The sequence below is a fragment of the Rana temporaria genome, chromosome 7 (assembly GCF_905171775.1).
Source record: "Rana temporaria chromosome 7, aRanTem1.1, whole genome shotgun sequence".
Classification (NCBI taxonomy): domain Eukaryota; kingdom Metazoa; phylum Chordata; class Amphibia; order Anura; family Ranidae; genus Rana; species Rana temporaria.
In genome coordinates this window covers 72,767,718-72,781,835 of record NC_053495.1, presented here as the reverse complement: position 1 = coordinate 72,781,835, position 14,118 = coordinate 72,767,718, and the positions used below count along the sequence as shown (strand labels likewise).

General features: G+C 46.0%; 1 protein-coding gene across 1 annotated transcript; it reads left to right on the top strand.

Moving 5' to 3' along the window:
- Positions 1–5,584: 5,584 nt before the first annotated feature.
- LOC120946190 lies at positions 5,585–12,949 on the top strand. The gene is made up of 4 exons (XM_040361012.1): positions 5,585–8,060; positions 8,859–11,489; positions 11,614–11,992; positions 12,126–12,949. The coding sequence occupies exons 1-4, from the start codon at positions 6,201–6,203 to the stop codon at positions 12,947–12,949; spliced, it is 5,694 nt and encodes a 1,897-aa protein (XP_040216946.1). The 5' UTR covers positions 5,585–6,200.
- The last annotated feature ends 1,169 nt before the right edge of the window (positions 12,950–14,118 follow it).

Sequence of the window (14,118 nt, the reverse complement as noted above, 5' to 3'; positions counted from 1 at the left end):
CAGGTACACAATTGTCTAGCAAGGGCACAGTTCTGGAGGATGACGCGGTGGAGGATGAGGAGGAGGAAGACATGGAGGAGGAGGAGGAACCATGTTCACAGCAGGATGGCATCCAGACCAGCTCATGGCCATTACTGGTGCGTGGCTGGGGGGATACAGAGGACACAGATGATACACCTCCCACAGAGGACAGCTTTTCGTTGCCTCTGGGCAGCCTGGCGCACATAAGCAATTACATGCGGCAGTGTCTCCGCAACGACCGGCGTGTTTCGCACATTATGACAGGTGCTGATTACTGGGTGGCCACGCTGCTGGATCCCCGTTACAAGGACAATGTACCGTCCTTAATCCCCTCACTGTAGCGTGAACGCAAGATGCGCGAGTACAAGCGCACGCTGTTAGACGCGCTGCTGGTGCAATTCCCACCTGGCAGCGGGGCCACAGTGGAAGCAGAAGGCGAAGACAGAGGAGGAGGAAGAGGTCGCCAACGCAGCAGGGGCACCGCCAGCACCTCAGAAGGCAGGGTTAGCATGGCCGAAATGTGGAAAAGCTTTGTCAGCACGCCACAACAAACAGCACCACCAGCTGATATGGAACGTTTTAGCAGGAGGCAGCATTTCAGCAACATGGTGGAGCAGTATGTGAGCACACCCCTACACATACTGAATGAAGGCTATGCCCCCTTAAAACTTATGGGTCTCCAAATTGGGCACATGGCCTGAGCTTGCCCTTTACGCCTTGTATTGTCTGAACGTGTATTTAGCACGGCAGGGGGCGTTATCACAGACAAGCGCAGCCGCCTGTCCAGATCCAATGTGGACAAGCTGACGTTCATTAAAATGAACCAGGCATGGATCCCAGAGGAGTTGTCCGTACCTTGTGCAGAATAGACACCGGGCTGGCCTTACCCAGCCATTGTTTTTTTCTGAGCTTTCTAGGGTTGCCATCTCATCCCTTTCAAAGCAAAAACATATTAATTACACAGGTTCTCTGGCTGATTAAGGTGCTGTTAATTAAACTCACTTGGTGCCTTATCGAGTCTATCAACATTAAATTAGCCCCAGAACCTGTGTAACTCTGTGTTCAGGTTTAAAGGGATGAGGTAGCAACCCTAGATCTGTCTCACTATTTTGGGGTTTACCCTAATTTAAAAAATAAATCAATTAAAAACCAAAACCTGCTGTGTTGGCTACCTCCTCCTCCTCCTCCTCCTCCACCGCCGCTTCCACCTTCAGTCACATTCTTACGCTTGCGCACTGCAACTGCTTTCTTTAAGTCCCACCAGAGGTTCTCAATTGGATTTAAGTCTGGTGACTGCGATGGCCACTCCAAAATGTCCCAGCCTTTAATCTGCAACCATGCTCTAGTGGAGTTGGAGGTATGCTTGGGATCATTGTCCTGTTGAAAGGTCCAACGTCTCCCAAGCCTCAGGTTTGTGACAGACTGCATCATATTGTCATCCAATATCTCCTTGGTACTGAAGAGAATTCATGGTACCTTGCACATGCTGAAGCTTCCCTGTACCCGCAGAAGCAAAACAGCCCCAAAGCATGATTGACCCCCCACCATGCTTCACAGTAGGCACGGTGTTCTTTTCATCATAGGCCTTGTTCTTCCTCCTCCAAACATAGCGTTGATCCATGGGCCCAAACAGTTGTAATTTTGTTTCATAAGTCCACACAACACAATCCCAAAACGTGTGTGGTTTGCCCACATGACTTTCGGCATACTGCAGTCGACTCTTATTCTTAGGAGACAGCAAGGGGGTGCGCCTGGGAGTTCTGGCATGGAGGCCTTCATTACGCAGTGTGCGCCGTATTGTCTGAGCAGGAACTTCAGTACCCACATCTGACAAATATTTTCTCAGTTCCTCAGCAGTCACACAGGGACTTTTCTCCACTCTACGCTTCAGGTAGCGCACAGCAGTCGAAGTCAGCATCTTCTTTCTGCCACGACCAGGTAGCGTTTCAACAGTGCCCATTGCCTTGAATTTTGCATTTACTACTGTATTACAAAACCAATTGATATCATATTAGTTGCATATGGTTCTTTATGAAGTCCTTGTAGGATTTCATTCTGAATACAATTACAAATGTACACTAAATTCCCTAAAACCCTTTACAGCATTGGGGGGTTGAATAATTTTGACCAAAACTGTATGGACCTCGTCCTCCAAGGTCAAAATCATTATATTTTTTATTTTTATTTTTTTTATGTTATTTTAAGTTTTTTTCCTATCCACATTCATTTCCAGAGTACTTGCCATGCTCTTCCCGACATTTTGCTGCCATTTGCAGCCCTCCAGCCCTTTCCCTTAGTTTTTTAGAGACATTTTTGTAGTCAAAAGTCCGGGTCCCCATTGACTTCAATGGGGTTCGGGTCAAAGTCCGGGTTCGGGTTCGGTCCCGAACCCGAACTTTTTTTCAAAGTTCGGGTTCGGGTCCGAACCCGAACATCCAGGTGTCCGCTCAACTCTAGCTAGGATATAGAGTAATCTGGGTAGGTAGATCATTTTGAGGACGTTGGCCCTCCCCATAAGATCCAGAGGCAGATCCATCCACTGCTTGGTCTGCTCCTGAAGGCGGACCAATAAAGGATCTAAGTTATTGGCGACATATAAAGATAAAGGGGTCTGCACCAGAACCCCAAGGTACCTAAAGGAGGATACCACTCGAAGCTTGGAATCCGGGTGAATCAGGGGAGGCTCAGCCACATCTTGGAGGAAAAGACTAGACTTATCCCAATTCACCCGGAAGCTAGAATAGTCTCCAAAGGTATTAATCTCCACCAACAGGGCCTGAAGTGATTCATTAGTATCAGCCAGATACACCAATGTGTCATCCGCATAAAGTGAAATGCGCTCCTCTATATTAGCAATTGGGAGTCCTTTAATCGAGGGGGAGGAGCGAATGTGAACCCGCAAGCGGCTCCATGGCCAGGGCAAACAAGAGGGGCGACAACGGGCACCCCTGTCGTGTACCCCTAGTAATAGGAAAGGGGCCAGTGATAGAGGAATTGATCCGCACCCGAGCTACAGGGGAGGTGTAAAGGAGTTTTATCCATGCTACAGCACGGGGGCCAAAGCCATACATCTGTAACACCCGAAACAGATATGGCCATTCCACACTGTCGAATGCCTTGCAAGTGTCCAAAGACACAATAGCACGAGTGGGAGGACAGTCGTGTGGATATTGCAGGTTTTGAAACAGCCTGCGGATATTCATTCTGGTGGACCTGCCGGGGATATAGCCCCCTTGGTCACTATTGACCAAGGACGTGACTACAGTGTTCAAACGGTTTGCCAATATTTTGGCCAGAATCTTAACGTCCACATTAATAAGAGAAATTGGACGGTAAGATTCGCATTTAAGTGGGTCCTTACAGGGTTTTAATAGAAGTACAATTAAAGCCTCTCGCATCGTTGGGGGGGGGGGGAGGATCCTGACATCTATAGCTTTGTTATAGGTTCGCAAAAGAAAGGGGCACAAAAGGTCTTTAAATTGTGAGTACCATTCAGTCGGGAAACCGTCTAAGCCCGAAGTCTTATGTGCAGGCATTTGTGAAATGGCTGCAGCAATTTTCTCAACCGAGATAGGTGCATCCAGCACTTCACGCCCCTCCGTTGACAAGGAGGGGAGAGATATGTCAGCCAAGTAGTCAATCAATTGGGAGTCATCATAGTCAACCCTAGAGGTATACAGGTCTTTGTAAAAGCATAAAAAGGAGTCTAGGATATCCCCTGGGTTGTCACTGATGGGGCCTTGAGCAGTAAGGACACGTGGGATTGAAATGGGAGAGTGGTCAGGTCTAGTTAGATATGCCAAAAGACGTCCGGCTTTATTACCATGTTCAAACAATTTTTGTGTGGCATGCAACATGCGTTTTTGCATGAGATCTAACAGACTGAGTTCATACTCCCTACGGCTCTGTAACCATGGCTCCCTCGTGTCGGAGGCAGGGTTAGAGGCATAAGCAGACTCAGCACGTACCACAACAGTCTCAAGTTCCTCTGTAAGCATCCGGTTATTTTTGCGCAAGACCTCTGTGATGGACATGAAAGTGCCCCTCAGAGTTGTCTTAAACACGTCCCATTCAGTGGAAGGGTCTACTTTTCCCAGATTATCCCTCCAATAGTTTGTGATGCCTGTCCTGCATTCTCCCTGCACTACCTCGTCCTCCAACCAGTATGAGTTCAGGCACCAAATAGCAGGTCCCGAACCTGGGAGGAGGAGGAGGTCCACTGAGAGAGGGGCATGATCAGAAACCCCTCTAGGCAGATATGAAAAGGCAGAGACAACAGGGAGGGTCTCAGCCGGAGCAAACATCATATCTAGTCTGGACATGGTTTGGAAAGAATCCGAGTGGCAGGAAAAATGGCGTACATCCGGATTTTTCCATCGCCACACCTCTGTAAGGCCATGAACCTGTGCCCAGTCTAGAAAAGAGGGAGAGGGCCTACCTCAACCACCCAGTAAAGTATAAAGTAAAGGGCCAGGGGGTCTAGTCAGCAGCTGAAGTGACAGTCTAGAGAGTACCTCCACCGAAAACGGGGGGGGGGGGCACATAAATGTTCACCAGGGTAAAGATCACAGTAGAAATTTGCAAAGTAAGAACAATAAACCGCCCGTCAGGGTCAGTTTTAACTTGTACCATCTCAGCCGGGAGAGATTTAGCTAGAAGGATGGAAACCCCCCTGGAGTAATTGGTATGAGTGGCATGATAGGAGTTAGACAACCACGGGCGTTTTAGGGCCCTTGTTTTAGAGCCTGTAAGGTGAGTCTCTTGGAGGCAGATGATGTGCGGACGACATTTTTTTAATACTGAAAAGACCAGGGATCTCTTCTGGGGTGCATTCTGACCTCTAGTAATCCAGGAGACTATCCTTAGGGGCTTTGCCATTGTAAAACATACAGTAGTAAATAAGCACAAAGTAACATGCATACAAGAACATAAATGACCAGACAGGCCGCGCCACCTGAAGCACATACACGCACATGAGTAAAAAAAGTGTGTGGATCCGCCATCAGGACATCATGAGCCAGCAATAATAAAAAACATTAAAAGTCTGCCAAAGGGAGGCAACCTGAGAAAAATATATGAGTCAAAAAGTGCAAAAAGGAACATAGAAAAAAGAGAAAAAAACACCAACAAAGTCCCAGAAAGTCTAGATAAAATCCCTTGACCCCCTCCCCGCACGGCCAACCCCAACGTAGCGAGCCTTGGATCCCTGAACTGTAAAACTAAAACCCCCCTCCTCAAACTGTGGGAGAGCTGTACCGTGGCTTCGCCACTAACTGGTATGGGGGGTGTAGTGGAGTCCAGAGTGACTTCCGAGCAGCATTGTAGGGGTGAAAAGCATCACAGTCCAACAGCGGATGCAGTACAGTAGATTGCAGAGTAAACAACGGGCAGAAGTTGTAGGGGAATAGGCCTGTGCTGCCGTTGCAATGTATATTACATGCTTGGCACTCAGCAGTGTCTGTTTCTTTAAGACCCTCCATTTTCTTGATGCCTAGAGGCGGGTCTTCTCTGTATGTCTAAAGGCTTGCTGGGACATATCCTGTTTCATTCCAGCTCTAGCTACTGTAGTGACCAGTTTCACAAGACATCTTAAAGCTATTACAATTTGCAAACCTGACGAACACCAAAGCCTGTGAGTAAAGGGGTTTTGCTAGTTCAGCTTGTGTAGAGGGATGCTAGACATTGCAGATAGATAATGTGTGTTTCAGTGTAGTAAGCAAGCACATGTTAGGCCTATCTTTTGTATTAGCTATGTATAATGTATGTTGCTTGATTAGCCATGCTTATATTTGTTTTCTATGTTTGTTTCACAGTTTTACCACATCACATCTCATCCCATATCATCATACTATTGTACACATTCCTGTTCATTATTTCTCAGTAAAGATTGCATCAGTTCAACAACCAGCGCGTCTTTCATTGGGACTTGGTTTATACTTGATGTTAAGCTGTGTACCTAAAGCAACACACACAGCCGAGGCATTACAGTAAAAAGGCTTTAAAAAGTTGTCAGAAGCAGTTAAACAGCTTTGAATCGTCGTTCCGCAGTAAAAGGACTAATAACTCCTTTCAGCCACGTGGAGTGAAGCTAAAGTGAAACTAATTTCTCTCAATCACTACAACACTGATACTGCCTGTGTCCAGTCATCATCATTATCCACGCTGCCAGCTAAATCAAGATGCAGAACACAGAGAACAACACTCTGACAGTTAACCCTCAATGCTCCTATAAGGAGGATGACACACACAGCTTGCCAAGAATCAAGTCTAGATGCACAACATTGTCTAGAGCATCCAGTCAAACAAATCTGACTTCAGCTAGCGCCGATTCAGCAAGATCTAAGCGTACTAGTTCTAGACATTCAAGCATCACCAGTCTGTCATCGGCTAGCGACAAAGCGACTAAGGCAAGAGCAAAAGCAGAGGCAGCTTTCGCCATGGCTTCTTATGCGGAGCAAGAAGCTGAATTGATGAGAGAAAAAGCAAAGAGTGAATCTGAAGCAGTCAAAAAGAAAGCAGAAAGTGAATCTGAAGCACTCAAAAAGAAAGCAGAAGTGGAAGCATCTTTACACTTACTCAAACAGCAGAAAAACGCTGCAGCAGCCTTAGCCGAGGCAGAAGTTTTCACAAGGGCTGCCGAAGCTCAGTACGATGGCATAGAAAACCAGACGTCATCCCACAGCGCAATCCAGCGCACCCGTGAGTACGTACAGTCACAAGCAACCATGTACACCGACCAGCAGTCCAATGACGCACCTAGGTCTTCATTGACTCCACCAGCAATAAGCAACTTTGATACTACGCAACATTGCAAGGCTGAATCAGAATCCCAGAGTGGGAAGTCAAGTGGTCGCATGCTCGGAGACCAATCTGCCAACCCTCCAAGAGTGCAAACGGATGCTCACGTACTCCCTCCTCAAGCAAATACAAGTCTGGATTATAGCAGAAAGACTAACAACAGACGAGAACAACCACCTAAACAAAGTGGATTCAGTCAAGCGCCTCATCAGCCTTACCAGCCGCAGCCATACCCTGAGTTTACACCCGAGAAGTATTCGCCAGACGCAACAAGTGCTATAGAAGTGGCAAAATTCCTGATGCACCGTGAGATAGTAGGCGCTGGTCTCATGAAATTCGATGACCGTCCAGAAAACTACTGGGCCTGGAAGTCATCTTTCCTGAGTGGTACCCAAGACTTAAATCTGACAGAGAAAGGAAAGCTTGACCAGCTCGTCAGATGGCTAGGACCAGAGTCCACTGAGCAAGCCCAAAGGATCAGATCAGTACATGTTCATGACGCAGCAGCAGGACTTGCAATGGTGTGGCGGAGACTAGAACAATGCTATGGTTCACCTGAAGTGATCGAGGATGCTCTGCTGAAAAGGATAGAAAACTATCCAAGAATAACAAGTAAGGATTACCAAAAGCTGAGAGGTTTGGGAGACCTACTCTTAGAAATAGAAGCCGCTAAGTCTAGTGGATATCTGCCAGGTCTCTCATATCTGGATACAGCACGTGGAGTTGAGCCCATAATCGAGAAACTTCCTTACAACTTACAAGAAAGGTGGGTAGCTCAAGCTTCAAGATACAAGAAAGATCATCGAGTTGCATTTCCACCGTTCGCCTTCTTCGCTGAATTCATAGAAGACCAAGCTGAAATACGCAATGACCCAAGCTTTGCTTTCCTGAACACGAGAACGGCAAGCTTCCCAAAGGTAGAGCAGAAACCTCCAGGGCTTTACAAAGAACGCAGAGCAACAGTTTCTGTAAGGAAGACAGAAGTTCCGCCTGAATCTGCAGCCAATCAGGAAGACAACACAAGGAAGAAAGTTGAGCAGCCAGACAAAATATGTCCTATCCACAACAAGCCTCATCCACTAAGAAAATGTCACAGTTTCAGAAATAAGACATTAGAAGAGCGCAAAGCTTATCTTAAAGACAATAATATTTGTTTCAGATGCTGCGCTTCAATTCAGCATCTTGCAAAAGACTGTACAAAAACAATACAATGCGCAGAGTGTAACAGTGACAAACACTTGGTATGGAAAATCTGTGCGCCACGGCTGGACCTACTATGGGGTAGGACCAGAGTTAATCAAAAAAATTACAAATATAAAAAGAGACTGATGACGATTTCACATCGAAACGTACGTCGAGGCGCACACTGGTCACGCTGACGCACGCTACTTCCGGGTCCTGGTGGTAGAGCTGGAACGCACGCCACCTACGGAGATACACGGGGACCCACTCTCTGTAATATTTGATGCATTGGATTACACGCGTAGTAGCCTCAGTGCCGGGACTTTGGCACTTTATCAAGTAAGAGGCCATTTGGCTGTCCTGTCATTTTTTATATTGCTTTTAATAAAGGATAATATACTATTGCGACCTTTCTTTTGCATTTTTCGATGGGATGTGAGATCTGTCACCTGTCTTATTGCTGATTGAGATGTCCTCACCTGCTCATTCCATGGTTACAGTTGTGTAACAAAGCTAATTTGACCTCTTTTTAACTAAAGGGTCCACTCAAGTTGGTAAGGAGCCAATCTATTTATTCACGTCGGGTGAACGTTATTTCTTTGGTGGAGGCTTCATTTGTTTTTCTCCAGACACAGATCTTACTTCATGAAAAGTTTCATCTAAAGGACTTTTGTGAACACTCTTTTTTACACAATTTTTTATTTTTTATTTATCACTTATAATCTTTATTTTGCAAAAGCACATACTTGGATGTTTTTCATATATGGACTATTATTCATTCATTATTATGTTTATATATGTTTATATATGTTCACGATTTAATTAGACATAGCGCCCCCTCCAGTGACAAACACTTGTCAACACTGCACCCGGGACCACCACCATGGAAACAAGAAGTTCCGGCAACTCAAGAAGATCATGGTGGGGAGCAAGGCGAGAGTACAACGCCAGCAGTAACCTCAAAGTGCACTGAGATCTGTACAGAGCAGGGCCGCTCAAGATCATGCTCCAAGATATGCTTAGTCAAGGTGTATCCAGCAGGTTTCAGAGAGAAGGCAATCAAAGTGTACACAGTCTTGGATGAACAGAGTAACAGATCTCTGGCAAAAACAGAATTCTTTGACCTCTTCGGTGACAAAGGAAGTCCAACTCCATACACCTTGAAGACTTGTTCTGGAGTTGTAGAGACAATAGGGAGAAGAGCAAATAACTACATCATCGAGTCATTAGATGGAAAGACAAAGGTGACTCTTCCTACCTTCATAGAATGTGATGAGATACCAGACGACAGGTCAGAGATTCCCACACCTGAAGTTGCTCGTCATCACCCACATCTGGTGCGAATAGCAGACCAAATACCAGAACTAGATCCAGATGCTGCAATCACCCTTCTACTTGGGAGAGATATTCTCAGAGTGCACAAAGTCAGAGAACAGTACAATGGGCCACACAATGCACCATTTTCACAACGCCTTGATCTCGGATGGGTCATCGTTGGAGAAGTATGTCTAGACGGACTGCACAAACCAGCAAAGGTAAATGTCTACAGAACGCATCTGTTGCAGAATGGTCGTACATCTTGTCTTTGCCCATGTACCAACAGTCTACACATTAAAGAGAGATTAGATAACCCAACACATCATCGAAGTATCCAGAGGTGCATGGAAGACTTAGCCTCAACTGGAAATGCAGATGAACTGGGTTGTAAGGTGTTTGAAAGAACACGAGACGACGACAAGCCAGCACCCTCGGTGGAAGATACCCTCTTCCTCGAGATCATGGACAGAGAAGTCTACAGAGACAAGTCAGGCAGCTGGGTAGCCCCTCTACCCTTCTGGTCACCACGCCATCGCCTTCCTGACAATAGGGTACAAGCAGAGAAACGCTTCAGTTTGTTGCAGCGCACTCTACAAAGAAAACCAAATATGAAGAAACACTTCCAAGCCTTCATGCAAAAGATTTTTGACAACAAGCAGGCAGAAAGGGCACCACCACTACAAGAAAACCAAGACTGGTACTTACCAATATTTGGGGTGTATCATCCTCAGAAACCAGGTCAGATACGTGTAGTATTTGACTCTAGTGCGAAGCACGAAGGCATCTCATTAAACGACGTCCTTCTCAGCGGACCTGACCTGAACAACACACTCCTTGGAGTACTCATCAGGTTCAGAAAAGAACTTGTAGCAGTAACAGCAGATGTACAACAGATGTTCTACTGTTTCTTTGTTCGAGAAAATCACAGAGACTACTTAAGGTTCCTGTGGTATGCAGACAATGACTTTAACAAAGACATCACAGAGTACAGGATGAAGGTACATGTGTTTGGAAACAGCCCTTCCCCAGCTGTAGCTATCTACAATCTGAAACAAGCAGCACAGCAAGGTGAAAGACATGGTCAAGAAGCCAAACAGTTCGTCATGAAGAACTTCTACGTGGACGATGGACTTGCTTCTTTCTCCAGCAACGAAGAAGCTATTAACGTCCTGAAAAGTACAAAAGAAATGTTGGCAGAATCCAACATAAGATTAAACAAGGTAGCTTCCAACAGCTACAGAGTCATGGAAGCATTTCCAATGGAAGACCGTGCTAAAGACCTCAAAGACTTAGATCTAGGAACAGAATCACCACCCTTGCAAAGAAGTCTTGGGCTTAGTTGGGACCTAAAGACTGACAGTTTCACCTTCAGGGTCTCCAGAGAAGAGAAACCATTCACAAAAAGAGGCGTCCTATCTACAGTCAACAGTCTTTATGACCCCCTGGGATTCGTAGCACCCATCATCATGCAAGGCAAAGCTCTTTTGAGACAGATCACTACTGAGCAAGAACAAATTGACTGGGACGTACTTCTTCCTGAAGAGAAGCAAATGCAGTGGAAGTTGTGGAAAGACTCATTGTTAGAGCTTGAACAACTCAACATTCCAAGACCGTACGTATTTGTTTCCTTGTCTGCTACAAAGAGGAGAGAATTATGCGTATTCTCTGACGCTTCCACTATGGCTATCGCAGCTGTAACTTACCTTAGGGTAATAGACACTGAGGGACAAAGCCATGTTGGGTTCATCATGGGAAAATCTAAACTAGCTCCCAGACCTGCTCACACTGTCCCACGTCTAGAACTTTGTGCTGCTGTCTTAGCGGTAGAGATGGCAGACATGATTACGACTGAACTGGACATTGAGATCCATGCAGTGAACTTTTATACCGACAGCAAGATTGTGTTAGGATATATTCACAACGCTTCAAAAAGATTTTACACATACGTGACCAACAGAGTGACACGTATCAGAAAGTCTACAAGTCCAGATCAGTGGCATCACATCAGCACAGACAAGAATCCAGCTGATCATGGGACAAGATTGGTGTCAGCCGCTGTACTCAAGAAAACTAACTGGTTCGTAGGTCCATCGTTTCTTGGTAAGCCAGAAACCAAAGAGACTACTCAGGTAGAGACCTTTCAGCTCATAGAACCAGATCAAGACAAAGAGGTAAGACCTCAAGTTGCAGTTTGTAAGACTTTAGTTACCAGAGACAGTCTGAGCGCCCATAGATTTGAAAGGTTTTCCAGTTGGAAGTCTTTAACCCGTGCAATCGGAAAACGTATCTGTCTAGCTAGATACTCCTGCAGAGCTACTAATACTGATCAGCGTAGCAACGACCATCTTGAACAAGCTAAGGTTCGCGATCATCAAATGCATCCAGCAGGAAGTCTTTAAAGAAGAAATTCAAAGCCTTCTGAAAAAGGAAGAGATTTCTCGACACAGTTCGCTCAAGAAGTTGAACCCTATCCTCGACGAAGACAGAGTACTAAGAATTGGAGGTCGTTTGTCGGCAGCGGATATGACTATCCAAAAGAGACATCCCTTCATCATACCTAAGAATCATCACATCGCTCTTCTTCTGGTAAGACACTATCACGAGCAAGTTGCACATCAAGGACGACACTTCACTGAAGGAGCAGTACGGTCAGCAGGATTGTGGATCATAGGAGGTAAGAGACTAGTCTCCAGCGTGATCAGCAAATGCGTTACCTGTAAGAAGATTAGAGGGAAACTTGAAACTTCAGAAGATGTCAAACTTACCTGCAGACAGACTTGCTTCAGATCCTCCGTTCACTCATGTAGGTCTAGACGTTTTTGGACCATGGAACATCTCTTCTCGCAAGACCAGAGGAGGCAGTGCCGAAAGTAAACGTTGGGCTGTTCTGTTCTCTTGCCTGAGTACTAGAGCAGTTCATATTGAAGTGATTGAACCTTTATCCACTTCAAGTTTCATCAATGCCTTGAGAAGATTCTGCTCTATCAGAGGACCAGCGAAATTGATTCGTTCAGACCGTGGCACAAACTTTATTGGGGCCTGCAAGGAGTTGAAGATCATCTCTACAGACTCTGAAACAGGTTCCTATCTTCAAGATCAAGGATGCACTTGGACTTTTAATCCTCCACACGCATCGCATATGGGAGGAGCCTGGGAGAGGATGATTGGAGTAGCTCGTCGTATTCTGGATGCCATGCTCCTGAAGGTTGGGTCTACTCGCCTCACTCATGAAGCTTTGACTACACTAATGGCTGAAGTCGTGGCCATTATGAACGCCAGACCTTTGGTTCCAGTGTCTACAGATCCAGAGATGCCGTCAGTCTTGACACCCGCAATGCTGCTGACCCAGAAGATGGAACCAGTGACAGCTCCCACAGGAGACTTTGACCTCAAGGACTTGTACATCAAGCAATGGAGACAAGTTCAAAGTCTTGCGGACATTTTCTGGAAGAGGTGGAGACAGGAATACCTGGTGACACTCCAGCCACGCAAGAAATGGCAAGATGACAAACCCAACTTACAAGTTGGAGACATTGTCTTATTAAAAGACACTCAGGCCCACAGGAACGAATGGCCTATTGGACTCATTGTGGGGACTGATCCTAGTAGTGATGCTAGAGTTAGAAGTTAGAATTGTTAGACAGGGCATTCCCAAGGTGTATGCTAGGCCAATTTCTGAAGTAGTTTTACTTCTGTCCAAAAGTTAGTGGCATAACAAAAGGTATGCCAGGTGGGGAGTGTGCTGCCTTTGCAAAGTATATTACATGCTTGGCACTCAGCAGTGTCTGTTTCTTTAAGACCCTCCATTTTCTTGATGCCTAGAGGCGGGTCTTCTCTGTATGTCTAAAGGCTTGCTGGGACATATCCTGTTTCATTCCAGCTCTAGCTACTGTAGTGACCAGATCCACAAGACATCTTAAAGCTATTACAATTTGCAAACCTGACGAACACCAAAGCCTGTGAGTAAAGGGGTTTTGCTAGTTCAGCTTGTGTAGAGGGATGCTAGACATTGCAGATAGATAATGTGTGTTTCAGTGTAGTAAGCAAGCACATGTTAGGCCTATCTTTTGTATTAGCTATGTATAATGTATGTTGCTTGATTAGCCATGCTTATATTTGTTTTCTATGTTTGTTTCACAGTTTTACCACATCACATCTCATCCCATATCCAGGGCCGTTTGAAGGAATTTGGGGGCCCCAAGCAAAATGGACATGGAGGCCCCCAACCCCCCCCCGCACACCCGCACACCCGTAAAGCCTACAGGAACCACAGCACAGCGATCCAAATACAAACAATTGAACATTTGCAAAAAACATCGCTGTACAATAAAATCAGCCACTGTGCCCCATCAAACACAGCCACTGTGCCCCATCAAACGCAGCGCAGCCACTGTGCCCCATCAAATGCAGCCACTGAGCCCCATCAAATGCAGCCATTGTGCCCACTAAATGCCACTAATGTGCTTTTGAAGCCTATGAATTCAGCCACCCGGCTTCAGAAAAGGGTCCGGATGCATGAATAGGGGGTGGCGGTGGTGACGGTGTCCATGGATAGATTCATGCAATGCATAAATCTATCCATTATTCATTAAGGGGGTGGCTGGAGAGAGGGGGCAGCCTTAATGGGTGCACCGCCATTGCCTGGGTGGTGGACACAGAGAAACCTCCCCATCAGACCAGCTCAGAGTGGGTGGCTCAGTAAGCTACTGTAACTTTATAGCTGTGTCTGATAATAATTGTCACCTCGCAATCCACTTACACCCCTGTGAGAGGAGTGTACATTTCTGGCACCCTGAGCTG